Raw genomic sequence first — 14,439 nt, 5'->3', positions numbered from 1 at the left:
TCTTGGTCCAAATCAATTTTAATGGTGATGTATTGGTGATTCCTTTAACATATATAAGATAACTCAACCTAATATCAACGATGGTGATATTAGATTGGAAGATATTACAATGAAGTTTAAAAGGATGAAGATTGATTATTGCTTAAGAATGTACAAGTATTTTCATATTAAGTAAGACATTGAATCAAGCAATCTCTATACCAAAACTAAGGTTTGTGCATAAAAATTCAAGATTATAACATTACCTAAATGATTTCTAAAATTTCTTTGCAATAATAAACATTCATGAAGAAAATGAAAAGATAGACATTAAGATTCATTCATATCTTAAAGAACTCACCTCAACCACCATCATCCTTGATTTGGATCCAAGAAGAAGATTAGCCAACCATGATTAGATATAATAACACTTCAATAAACATAAAATGACTTGAATCAAACTGAAATAATGAGTTTTACAAGCTAAAGAACCGAAATCTATAAAGAAGAACACAACACAATTTCAGTAAAAATTCGGACACAAATCTGACTCTAACTTTGGACAGCAATTCGACCCTTTTAGAAGCCTCCTCTGGAGATGGCTATTAGAGACATATTTATAGGCCATTCTGTTAGCTTTCCAGATCATTAAAGAACAGCTCATTTGGACATCTGAGTCAAAAGTTATGGACAAAACACCGAAAGGTGTTCTGGAAAATCAAACCAGGCCAGCTTGGAGAACACTTTGGTGCACGTTTTTCTTCCTCCTTTATGAGTTGTCTCTTTCTTCTTTTGACCCAAAATAATGTCACAATGTCCCCTCCAGCTTTCCATCCATGTGCTTGCCCTCTTGGATCAATGAATTACCCAAATAAATCAAATGTTATTTATTATGTGGACATGTAGGATCATGGATTGTGTTTGGGCTGATTTGGAAGGTGATTTGGGGCTGATTTGGGGCTGAATTTAAGCATCAAATAAGGATACAAATGTACCTATTATTTGGGCTAAGATTGACTTTGAAACCTTGAGTGTTTGATGGTTGAAGTTTGCACACAACATAAGGCATGTTTGGGCTTGAAATAAATCATATGATATTCTTTTCTAGAATTGGACTTGAATTGATTTTTGGGGCAAATTTGGAGCACTTATTTGAACCAAGATTTGCTTCAATCTTCAACTAAATTTCTCTTCAATTCTTTGTTCCGAATTCCGACGTTGAATTTTCTGAAATAATTCATTTAAGCTCCAAAAACCTATCGAGACATTAAAAGAAACTTCATTACTAAAAAGCACATCAATTATTATAAAAAAACCCAAATAAAAATAATAAATACATATGTAAAATAAGAGACTTAATGATACTTTTGATGCACAATCACACCCCCCAACTTAGATTTTGCTAGTCCTCAAGCAAAACAAAACATAAAACCTTTGAAATAAAAAGAATAATAATAACATAATTAGGCTCGACTCATCACACTTAAAGGACATATCATGCAAACATTGGTATCTTTAACTTAGTGTACACAATAACAAATAAAGAAAAATAAGCATACTCACATTCTCTAAATCAAACATCCATACAAAATTCCAAATTCAATCGTATTTATCATGCAACCAACATAATTGATTCACGCAAAAACTCAACTTGTAATCTTCCCTTCTTACTACTACAAACAAGGTAGCAAACTAGAGAAATATCTATATATATTTTTTTTTTTCTTTTTTTTTTTTTCTTTTTTTTTTTGAAGATATTATTTATTCTTTTTCTTTAAGTGGTCACTTCCCTTTTGACGCGAATACAAACATTTGTGATGAATGCACCCGGTTACTCACAAAGTCACAAACTTAAAGTGCTTTGCATACTCATATTTCAAGCTGCCGTTTGACGTAAAGATAAACATTTGTGATGAATACCCCTAGTTACTGAGCAACTCAAAACATTGGAGTAGATAGAATTTTGTACACATTTGTGTAATAATGATTACTCTATTTACTTAAACCTTGTTTAGGACTAGATCAAAAGGGATGATCACAAGTAAAGCATCACACTCATCTTTCATGCATAATCACACAACTCACACAACTTTTACAAGGAAAGATGTACTTCAATAATCTTAAGAAAAAAGTATGCTATATCTTGCTTTATAAGATATTATCTATCCCAAATTAAAGCATGCAATGTTCAACACAATAATGAATCCAAAAATGTAATGTTGATCTTAAACAAGTCTCATTCACATACGAATGCAAGTTTTTTTTTTTTTTTTTAACAAGCATGGTTATCTCAAGCATTCAACATAATTAAATATCTAAAATTAAGTTTTTCATTATCCTCAATGTAAAAAAGAAAGAGAAGAAAAGTATAAAGATTAGAAAACTGTTACTCCCCTTTTGTTCTCAAGGATGAATGTCTGATTGAATTGGACATGAGCTGACTTCTTGCTTGATTTTTTTTACCTGCATATCACAACTAAAAGAAAACATTGATGTTTTTTTTTTTTTTTTTTTGAAAATAAAGAACCTCACACCCCCCCAACTTAAAATAATGCATTGTCCCTAATGCATGAACAAGAAAATATAAGAGATGGAAGAAAGAGAAAAAAAAATAAAAAAAAATGAAAAAAATAAAAATAAAAACTCATTACTTCTGATACTACAATGGTATTGGATCTTCAAGATCCAATGTCTCAACTTCAGCCACAAAGTTTTCAAGATAAGGTTTCAATCGATGACCATTTACTTTGAAAACATTTCCATTCTTAGGATTTTCTACCTCAAATGCACCATGCTCAGAGATGGATTTAATCACAAATGGACCAATCCATTTTGTCCTTAACTTCCCAGGAAAGAGATGTAATCGTGAATTATACAAGAGAACCTTTTGACCAACATGAAAGGATTTTCTAAAAATGTGTTTATCATGCAAAGCTTTCATCTTATGTTTTGAAATTTTTGCATTTTCAAATGCATCATTTCTCAGCTCCTCTAATTCATCCAATTGAAGCTTTCTATTTTTGCCAACCTCGTTTTCATTATCATTGAATTGCCGGATGGCCCAATATGCACGGTGCTCAATCTCAACAGGGAGATGACAAGGCTTTCCATAAACTAGCCTATAAGGAGACATTCCTAAAGAGGTCTTGTAAGCAGTGCGATATGCCCACAAAGCATCAACTAGTCGTAGGGACCAATCTTTACGGTTTGGATTGACTGTTTTCTCTAGAATGTTCTTGATCTCCCTATTTGCCAACTCAGCTTGGCCACTAGTCTGTGGATGATAGGGGGTACTGACCTTGTGAATTACACTATATTTTCTCATCAAAATCCCAACGGGCTTGTTACAAAAATGCTTACCCCCATCACTAATCATAGCCCGGGGCATGCCAAAACGAGAGAAAATATTTTCTTTCAAGAATTTGACCACAACTCGATGGTCATTGGTTCGAGATGCAATGGCCTCCACCCATTTAGACACATAATCAACAGCTACAAGGATGAATTGGTAACCAAATGAACTTGGAAAAGGTCCCATGAAATCAATCCCCCAACAATCAAATATTTCCAAAACAAGAATGGGGTTTAGGGGCATCATGTTACGCCTAGTAAGGTTACCTAGTCGTTGGCATCGGTCACATGCAACACAGAAGGCATGGACATCTTTGAACATGGTGGGCCAATAAAAACCACACTGCAAGATCTTGGCAGTGGTTTTCTTGGAAGAGAAATGCCCACCACAGGCTAATGCATGACAAAAATTAATTACACTTGGAATTTCATGATCAGGGATGCACCGCCTAACAATTTGGTCAGGGCAGTATTTAAATAGGTAGGGGTCATCCCAAAAAAAGGTGCGCACGTTACGCAAGAATTTTTGTTTGTCAAGTTTAGACCAATGAGAAGGAATCTGACTTGTGGCTAGGTAATTTGCTATGTCAGCATACCATGGAGAGCCAATGTAGGAAACAGTACCTGCACAAAATAAATTTTCATCAGCAAAGAATTCATTTATTGGAGATTCATCAATTGTGGTCTCATAGCTTGAAAGACGGGACAAATGATCAGCCACTACATTCTCTACTCCCTTTTTATCTCGAATTTCAAGGTTAAACTCTTGGAGTAAGAGGATCCATCGAATCAAACGTGGCTTGACATCTTGTTTTGTGAGCAAGTATTTCAATGCTGCATGATCAGTAAAAACAATAACAAGAGATCCAACCAAATAAGACCTAAACTTGTCCAATGCAAATACTACAGCTAAAAGTTCTTTTTCAGTTGTAGTGTAATTCAATTGAGCATCATTCAAAGTCTTGCTAGCATAATAAATGACATGAGGTTTCTTATCTTTTCTTTGTCCTAAAACAGCCCCTACCGCAAAATCACTAGCATCACACATCAGTTCAAATGGTAAAGACCAATCAGGAGCTTGCATGATTGGTGCAGTGGTCAACAACCCTTTAAGCTTTTCAAAAGCTTCTTGACATTTTGATGTCCAATCAAATTGAACATCTTGTGACAACAAGTTACACAATGGTTTGGCAATGGTACTAAAAGAATGAATGAATCTTCGGTAAAAACCAGCGTGTCCTAAAAAGGATCTCACATCTTTCACAGTCCGAGGGGTAGGTAATTTTTGAATGACTTCAACCTTTGACTTATCTACCTCTATCCCTTTTGAAGAGACAATGTGACCTAAGACAATGCCATGTGTCACCATAAAATGACATTTCTCCCAATTAAGTACAAGATTCCTCTCTTCACACCTTTCAAGAACTTTTTCTAAATGCATTAGACACAACTCATAAGAATCCCCATAAACTGAAAAATCATCCATGAAAACTTCCAAAAAATTTTCCACCATGTCACTAAAGATACTCATCATACACCTTTGAAAAGTGGCTGGTGCATTACACAAGCCAAAAGGCATTCTTCTATAAGCATAGGTACCAAAAGGACAAGTGAAAGTGGTTTTTTCTTGGTCTTCTAAAGAAATCTCAATTTGGTTGTAACCTGAGTATCCATCAAGAAAACAATAGAAAGCTCTTCCGGCTACTCTTTCAAGCACTTGGTCTAAAAATGGAAGTGGAAAATGGTCCTTCCTAGTCACCATGTTCAACTTACGATAATCAATGCACATACGCCATCCAGTTTGGATTCTAGTTGGTACTAGCTCATTATTTTCATTTTTCACTACCGTGACTCCAGATTTTTTTGGGACAACTTGGGTTGGACTAACCCATTTTGAGTTTGCAATGGGGTAAATGATACCCGCATCAAGTAGCTTAAGCACTTCACATCTTACTACTTCCTTCATGTTTGGGTTCAATCGTCTTTGCATTTGCCTCACAGTTTTAGCCTCTTCTTCAAGATAGATTCTATGTGTACATAAAAGAGGGCTAATTCCTTTCAAGTCAGTAATAGTCCACCCAATTGCTTTTTTGTGTTTTCTCACCACTCTCAAAAGTTCTTGTTCCTGCTCTATGCTAAGTTTTGATGAAATCACAATAGGATATGATTCATCTTCCCCTAGAAATGCATACTTAAGATCACTCGGTAAAGGCTTCCTTTCTGGTTTATAAGGTTGGACAAGAGATGCCTCAGCTTTCACTTGGGGTGAAATCAAAGGCTCAAACGATGGGGTCCATTGACCTATTGACATAAGAGGCATTGGATCTAGATAAGTCTCGAGTTCTCTTACTTCCTCATCAACACATTCCAAAGAATAAAATCTTTCATCATGAATTAAAGTTCTCTCCAATGGATCCTTTATCCATTCTCTCTCAAAGTGTTCTTGACAAACTGTTTGGATCAAATCCACCTCTCTAATGTCCTCGTGTTCACCAATTTGTTTGGAGACATTGAATATGTTCATCTCCACAGTCATGTTCCCAAAAGACAATTTCATCACCCCATTCCTACAGTTGATTAAAGCATTGGATGTAGCTAGGAAAGGTCTACCTAAGATGACTGGGATGGGAGCATTAGAACCTTGAATAGGTGCGGTGTCCAACACTACAAAATCAACAGGAAAGTAGAATTTATCTACTTGGACCAACACATCCTCAACAATACCCCTAGGAATCTTGATTGACCTATCAGCTAATTGAAGGGTGATTCGAGTAGGCTTGATTCCTCCTAAACCTAATTGTTCGTAAACAGTGTAGGGTATCAAATTCACACTTGCTCCTAAATCTAACAAAGCTTGGTCTATCTTATGATTTCCAATAATGCATGAAATGGTAGGACAACCAGGATCTTTGTATTTGGGAGGGGTCTTAAACTGGATGATGGCACTAGCATGTTCAGTTAGAAAGGCTCTTTCTTTCACATTCAATCTCCTTTTGACTGTGCATAAGTCCTTGAGGAACTTTGCATAAGATGGGACTTGTTTAATTGCATCAAGGAGTGGAATGTTGACTTTCACTTGTTTGAACAATTCATAGATTTCTGAGTTCATAAGATCATGTTTAGGTTTCCCTAACCTTTGTGGAAATGGTGCTCTAGGAACAAATTCTAAATCACTCACTTTGACTCCAATTTTGCTTGAATCATCTCCTTTCTCACTCATCTCTTTCTCATTTGTCTCACCTTCTTTGTCACTCAAGCTCTCATTTGTCACTTGTGTTTTGATTTCCTCTTCACTTTGCCTAGATTCCTCCTCCACAATACTTCTAGGAATCCCAAAACCTATAGCTTTGTCAATAATCTTTCCACTTCTAAGGGTAGTGATGGCTTGGACTTGTTCATGGTTTGAAGGTTCACTAGATGAGGATTCACTCATGTGTACCTGACCTCTAGGATTTGGCATTGGTTGAGCTGGGATCTTTCCCTTCTCTTGAATGCTTAGTGATTGAGTCAACTTGGTTAGTTGACTTCGAATGTCATCTAAGGTCCTATTGGTCTGGTCTTGAAATTTATAAGCTTGGTTGTTGATTCCTCCTTGTGTTTGCATGAATTGTTGAAGAGTATCCTCTAGGGATCTCTTATGAGGTGGTTGGTATGTGTTATGTGTGGGAGCATGAAATGGTTGGGGTGGAGGTTGAAATGTTTGAGGTACTGAAGGGCCCTCATTTCTCCATCCAAAATTTGGATGGTTCCTCCATCCAGGATTGTAGGTCTCAGAGTAGGGATTGCCTACTTGGTTTGAAAATGGCTTTCTAACATTACTTGAATCAGAAGTTTGGCCATATAGCACTTCCTTGAAGGCTGGAATGGTAGGACACTCAGTTGTCTTATGCCCTTTGCTCTCACAAACAACACAACTTTCCTCTTGTTGTTCACTCATGACATGCACTTTTTTAATCTCAAGAGACTCTACTTTCCTAGCCAATGAGGTTAATCTAGCATTGAGGTCATCAGTCTCTTTCAATTGGAACTTCCCACTTGAATGAGAAATGGTGTTTCTAGACTCGACATGAAGTGGGAGAGAAGTCTCCCATTGCTTTGTGTTTTCAGCCAATTGATCAAAGAAATCAAAGGCTTCACTTGGTTCTTTGTCATAAAACTCACCATTACACATGGTTGACACTAGCTTTTTAAAATCTGCGGTAAGAGAGTCGTAGAAGAAACTCACTAACCTCCACATCTCAAAACCATGGTGGGGGCATGCATTTAACAAGTCTTTAAACCTTTCCCAAGCTTGGTGAAATGACTCATTTGGACTACAAGAAAAATTCATCATTTGACGTTGTAAGGCTGCCGTTCTATGAGTGGGGAAGTATTTTTTCAAAAATTCAGCTTGCATTTCTCTCCATGTACCTATAGACCTAGGACGCAAGGAGTTTAGCCAAAGCTTGGCTTTATCCTTTAGAGAGAATGGGAACAATTTAAGACGAATAGTTTCCTCGGTGCATGTTCTATCAATAAAAGTATTACATACCTCTTCAAAGTCTTTAATGTGTATGTATGGATTTTCAGAATCCATACCGTGAAATGTGGGAAGAAGTTGAATCATGCCCGGTTTCAAATTGAAAGCTTGTTGGTTAAGAGGTAAGATAATACACGAAGGTGTACTTTGTCTAGCCGGGTGAAGATACTCTCTAAGAGTTCGAAAATTAGGTTGATCATTGAATTGTGGAGGTCCATTACCTTGAACACTCCCTTCACCCTCTACATCTTCAACATTAGCCATGATAAAAAAACAATAATATAACAATTATATGAATACGAAAGGAAAGGAAAAGAAAAAGAAAAAAAAGATTGCAAATAAAAGTAAATGAAACGTAAAAGATAAAGTAATAGCTCAAAAATAAAAATACAACAAATTAAGAAATTCACTCTCTAACTAATAAGCAATAGTAACAACAATAAACATTAAAAGATAATTATAACAAGCATGAATAAAAGGCGGTAATACCGGCCAAGCACTTCAAACAATAAATATAAGAAAAATAACAACAATGAACAACAAAATAAAATAAAATGAACAAAAGGCGGTAGTACCGGCCAAGCACTTCAGACAATAAATATAAGAAAAATAACAACAATAAACAACAAAATAAAATAAAATGAACAAAAGGCGGTAGTACCGGCCAAGCACTTCAGACAATAACTATAAGAAAAATAACAACAATGAACAACAAAATAAAATAAAATGAACAAAAGGCGGTAGTACCGGCCAAGCACTTCAGACAATAAATATAAAAAAAATAACAACAATAAACAACAAAATAAAATAAAATAAACAAGAGGCGGTAAAACCAGCCTTATAATATAAACAATAAATATTATAAACTAATTAGAATAGACAATAAAAGAAAAATGGTTGAACCAACAAAAATCCAACAATTAATAGTCCAGTCCACAGTCCAATATCCGAAAAGTTGAGGTCAAATTAAATTTTTTTTAGGCGGTAAAACCAGCCATTTGATTTTTTATTTTTATGTATTTTTTTTGTTTTCCAATAATCAAATAGAAATTTGTTACCTTTGCTTGCTAGCTCCCCGGCAACGGCGCCAAAATTGCTTGACCGCTTTTTATGTTCGGCTTGTTTTAACTCGCAAGTGCACGAGTGTGCGATGTAGCAATTAACTCGGTAAGATCGAGGTCATATCCACAGAGAGCTAGATCTGGAAATTAAGCTAGGTAACAAAACAAAACTCAAGAGAAATTAAATTAACAATAACTTGGTTGAAAATGATTGATGGATTTGTTTTCAAAGATGAAAAAGTGTAAATAGATTTTAAATGACAAGAAAAAGTAAGTCTTGGTCCAAATCAATTTTAATGGTGATGTATTGGTGATTCCTTTAACATATATAAGATAACTCAACCTAATATCAACGATGGTGATATTAGATTGGAAGATATTACAATGAAGTTTAAAAGGATGAAGATTGATTATTGCTTAAGAATGTACAAGTATTTTCATATTAAGTAAGACATTGAATCAAGCAATCTCTATACCAAAACTAAGGTTTGTGCATAAAAATTCAAGATTATAACATTACCTAAATGATTTCTAAAATTTCTTTGCAATAATAAACATTCATGAAGAAAATGAAAAGATAGACATTAAGATTCATTCATATCTTAAAGAACTCACCTCAACCACCATCATCCTTGATTTGGATCCAAGAAGAAGATTAGCCAACCATGATTAGATATAATAACACTTCAATAAACATAAAATGACTTGAATCAAACTGAAATAATGAGTTTTACAAGCTAAAGAACCGAAATCTATAAAGAAGAACACAACACAATTTCAGTAAAAATTCGGACACAAATCTGACTCTAACTTTGGACAGCAATTCGACCCTTTTAGAAGCCTCCTCTGGAGATGGCTATTAGAGACATATTTATAGGCCATTCTGTTAGCTTTCCAGATCATTAAAGAACAGCTCATTTGGACATCTGAGTCAAAAGTTATGGACAAAACACCGAAAGGTGTTCTGGAAAATCAAACCAGGCCAGCTTGGAGAACACTTTGGTGCACGTTTTTCTTCCTCCTTTATGAGTTGTCTCTTTCTTCTTTTGACCCAAAATAATGTCACAATGTCCCCTCCAGCTTTCCATCCATGTGCTTGCCCTCTTGGATCAATGAATTACCCAAATAAATCAAATGTTATTTATTATGTGGACATGTAGGATCATGGATTGTGTTTGGGCTGATTTGGAAGGTGATTTGGGGCTGATTTGGGGCTGAATTTAAGCATCAAATAAGGATACAAATGTACCTATTATTTGGGCTAAGATTGACTTTGAAACCTTGAGTGTTTGATGGTTGAAGTTTGCACACAACATAAGGCATGTTTGGGCTTGAAATAAATCATATGATATTCTTTTCTAGAATTGGACTTGAATTGATTTTTGGGGCAAATTTGGAGCACTTATTTGAACCAAGATTTGCTTCAATCTTCAACTAAATTTCTCTTCAATTCTTTGTTCCGAATTCCGACGTTGAATTTTCTGAAATAATTCATTTAAGCTCCAAAAACCTATCGAGACATTAAAAGAAACTTCATTACTAAAAAGCACATCAATTATTATAAAAAAACCCAAATAAAAATAATAAATACATATGTAAAATAAGAGACTTAATGATACTTTTGATGCACAATCACTTACCAGAAGTTGCAGGCATCTCAAATAATTTGTCAATCAGTACATTATTGTACTTTCACTTATTTTTTTTAAAGATAGAAGAAAGGCTCCTACTTTTCTGATTACTAGTTGAGGTCTATGCTCTGCTTGTTTCTTATTCAAATTTCAGCATCTGAGATGACAAGTGATGCAACAGTAGGGTGTTTGGGGAGGGCAAAACAACATTTTGAGGACTGGAGTATTGTTTTCTCAAAAGCCACAGACCTGACCAGTGATCCAAAACAGAGGGAGGAATATTACAAGTGTTGGTAGAGGACCATTGGGTTTGAACCGGTTTGGAAGGGAAAAAAACCGAACCGAACCGAAATTAAGCGGTTTGAACCGGTTTTCGGTTCTGTTTGGTTCAAAAAAATAAAAAAAAAATTCGGTTTGGTTGTTTATTTTGGTTCAAAACCGGACCGAACCGGAAATGCTCAGCCCTAGAATTTATGTAGAAGGTAAAGGTGTGATTCACCTACCTGCAATAGAAGCTCTACTTGTGCTCCCCTACTACTGCTGTTGCACCACGCCTGTGGTCCCTTCTGCAAATCACAAGTTTATCACATAAATTTTCCTCACTCAAGAATATGTTTTATAATAACCATATCAATAACCAATAAGTCTTTCTTTCAGTCATTTCTTAGTACTTTATGTTTTTCTCATTTCATTCATTATTATTGTCGTTCTTTGTCCAATCCTGTTATCATTCCTTTCTTTATATTTGGACTGTCACTATCCAACTGTTACTGCCTCGTTTTTGAACTATTACTGTCTAACCTCTCCTCAGATTTTTAACTATATCTGGAGTTATAGAACTCCAATTCAAGTGATATTAGTGTCGTTGGAAAGATAAGACATGAGGCTACAAGTTCTATGATTTAAGAAGAACTCAGTTCTACCTTTACAATAGTCAAAATCGCTCATCAATAAACACTTGGACTGTTACTGTCTAACTGTTACTGTCTCGTTTTTGAACTGTTACTGTCTGACATCTCCTCGGATTTTTAACTATATCTGAAGTTATAGAACTCCAATTCAAGCAAAATTTAGGTCGTTGAAAAGATAAGACATGAGGCTACAAGTTCTATGATTTAAGGGGAACCTAGTTCTACCTTTAAGATAGTCAAAATCGCTCATCAATAAACACTTGGACTGTTACTATCCAACTGTTACTGTCTCATTTTTGAACTGTTACTGTCTGACATCTCCCCGGATTTTTAACTATATCTGGAGTATAGAACTACGATTCAAGCAAAATTTATGTTGTTGAAAAGCTAAGACATGAGGCTACAAGTTCTATAATTTAAGGAGAACCCAGTTCTGCCTCTAAGATAGTCAAAATTGCTCATCAACAAACACTTGGACTGTCATTGTCCAACTGTTATTGTCTCGTTTTTGAACTGTTATTGTCTGACCTCTTCTCCGATTTTTAACTATATCTGGAGTTATAGAACTCACATCTATAATATAACATCCAGGCATCAATTCATAATCGACTTCAAAACAACTCATAAGACCATGTTTAGAATATCTTACCCGATACGAATTAAGGTCTCGATCCCTCCTTTTCTTTCTAATGACAGCCGACCCTCCCCTGTTCTCTTCTTGTTCAATTTTTTCTTGTTAATCCATTGCCTACCATTGTTTATTTTTACCTATAACCCTTAATCTTGGATGGGTTCTTGAAATTTGGTGTTTCTCTCTTGATCTGTAAAAGTAGATACCAAAACTCCCTCTCTTCTTTCTTCACGATAGTTGCAGATCTGTTTTTGGTAAGAAAAGTAGTATTTATGCTCTATAATTATTCTTATTTGCATTTAGACCCTATTTTCTTTAAATGTATTCGTTTTGCCCCTACATCTTTTTAGTTTAGTTTATTTTATTTTATTTAATCCAGCCTTGATTATCTCGGGACTTACAGCCGCAATTGAATTGCATGCAGCGAATTTGTAATTCGCTGCCGAATTGTGTGTCATGCAATGGAGTTGGGATTCTTTGTCGATGTTGTATTGTTTGCACCGAATTTCCAATTCGCTTCTAAAATTAAGTTGATGGCAACGAATTAACATTCGTTGTCGAACTGTGTGCTGCAGCGAATTTTGGATTTGCTGCCGAAATTGTATTACTTGTAGCGAATTTGTAATTCGCTGCTGAATTGTGTGTTGTGCAGCAAAGTTGGGATTCGCTGCCGAAGTTATAGTGTCTACAACGAACTTGTAATTCGATGTCGAAATTGAGTTGATTACAGCAAATTACCATTTGCTGCTGAATTGTGTGTCCTGCAGTGAATTTGGGATTCGCTGCCAAAATTGAGTTGTGTGCAGCGAATTAACATTCGCTACCGAATTGTGTGTCTTGCAGCGAAATTGGGATTCACTGCCGAAGTTATATTGTCTACAGCAAATTAGAAATTCGCTACCAAATTGTGTGTTCTACAGTGAATTTGGGATTTGCTGCAGAAATTATATTGCCTGTTGTGAATTTTTAATTCGCTGCCAAATTGTGTGTTCAGCAGCGAAGTTGGGATTCGCTGCTGAAGTTGTATTGTATGCACCGAATTAAAAATTCGCTGTCAAAATTGAGTTGATTGCAGCGAATTAGCATTCAGTGTCGAATTGTGTGTCCTGCAACGAATTAGGAATTCGATGCCGAAATTTAGTTGGTTGCAGCGAATTAACATTCGCTGCCGAATTGTGTGTCCTATAGCGAATTTGGGATTTGGTGCCGAAGTTGTATTACCTGCAACGAATTTGTAATTCGTTGCCACATTGTATGCCCTGCAGCAAAGTTGGGATTCGCTGCCAAAGTTGTATTGCCTACAGCGAATTTGTGATTCACTGTCGCATTGTGTGTGCTGCAGTGAATATGGGATTCGCTACCGAAATTGTCTTGTTTGAAGCAAATTTTTAATTCGCTGTTGAATTTTGTCTCCTGCAACGAAGTTAGGATTCCCTGTCGAAGTTGTATTGGATGCAGCGAATTTGAAATTCATTTCCAAAAATGAGTTAATTGCAGCAAATTAGTATTCGCTACTAAATTGTGTGTTCTGCAGCGAATTTAGGATTGCCTATTGAAATTGTATTTCCTGCAGCGAATTTGTAATTCGCTGTCGAATTATGTGTCCTGCAGCAAAGTTGGATTCACTGTCGAAGTTGTATTGCCTGCACCGAATTTGTAATTCACTGCCGAAATTGAGTTGATTGCAGCGAATGTTAATTCATTGTCGCATTGTGTGTGCTGCAATGAATTTGGGATTTGCTGCCGAAATTGTATTACTTGCAGCGAATTTTTAATTCGTTGCTGAATTTTATGTCTTGCAGCGAAGTAGGGATTCCCTGCGGAAGTTGTATTGTCCGAAGCGAATTTGAAATTCGCTGCTGAAATTGAATTGATTGTAGTGAATTAACATTCGCTGCTGAATTGTGTGTCCTGCAGTGAATTTAGGATTCGCTGCTGAAATTGTATTGCCTACCGCGAATTTGTATTTTGCTACCGAATTGTGTGTAATGTAGCAAAGTTAGGATTCATTGCCGATGTTGTATTGTCTGCAGCAAATTTCCAATTCACTGCCAAAATTGAGTTGATCGCTGGTGAATTGGGGATTCGCTACCGAAATTGTATTGCTTACAGCGAATTTGTAACTTTCTGCTGAATTTGTGTACTGTAGCGAAGTTGGGATTCGCTGCCGAAGTTGTATTGTCTGAAGAGAATTTGAAATTTGCTTCCGAAATTGAGTTGATTGCAGCGAATTAACATTCGTTACCGAATTGTGTGTTCTGCAACGAATTTAGGATTTACCGCCGCAATTGTATTGCCTGTATCGAATTTTTAATTCGCTACCAAATTGTGTGTCCTGCAACGAAGTTGGGATTCA

The 14,439-nt window shown here is 35.8% G+C and overlaps 1 protein-coding gene across 1 annotated transcript; it reads right to left on the bottom strand.

Moving 5' to 3' along the window:
- Nucleotides 1–380: 380 nt before the first annotated feature.
- Nucleotides 381–8,398, bottom strand: LOC133677793 (uncharacterized). The gene has a single exon (XM_062099917.1). It carries the CDS (start codon nucleotides 8,111–8,113, stop codon nucleotides 2,639–2,641), a length of 5,475 nt encoding a protein of 1,824 aa, XP_061955901.1. The 5' UTR covers nucleotides 8,114–8,398; the 3' UTR covers nucleotides 381–2,638.
- Nucleotides 8,399–14,439: the final 6,041 nt, after the last annotated feature.

Source organism: Populus nigra, chromosome 18 (genome assembly GCF_951802175.1).
Source record: "Populus nigra chromosome 18, ddPopNigr1.1, whole genome shotgun sequence".
Classification (NCBI taxonomy): Eukaryota; Viridiplantae; Streptophyta; class Magnoliopsida; order Malpighiales; family Salicaceae; genus Populus; species Populus nigra.
Note: the sequence above shows the minus strand (reverse complement) of the source record. Positions and strands in the feature narration are given on the sequence as shown.

Excerpts from the sequence above, each read along its gene's own strand:
- LOC133677793 (XM_062099917.1), bottom strand. The coding sequence starts at position 8,113 with ATGGCTAATGTTGAAGATGTAGAGGGTGAAGGGAGTGTTCAAGGTAAT.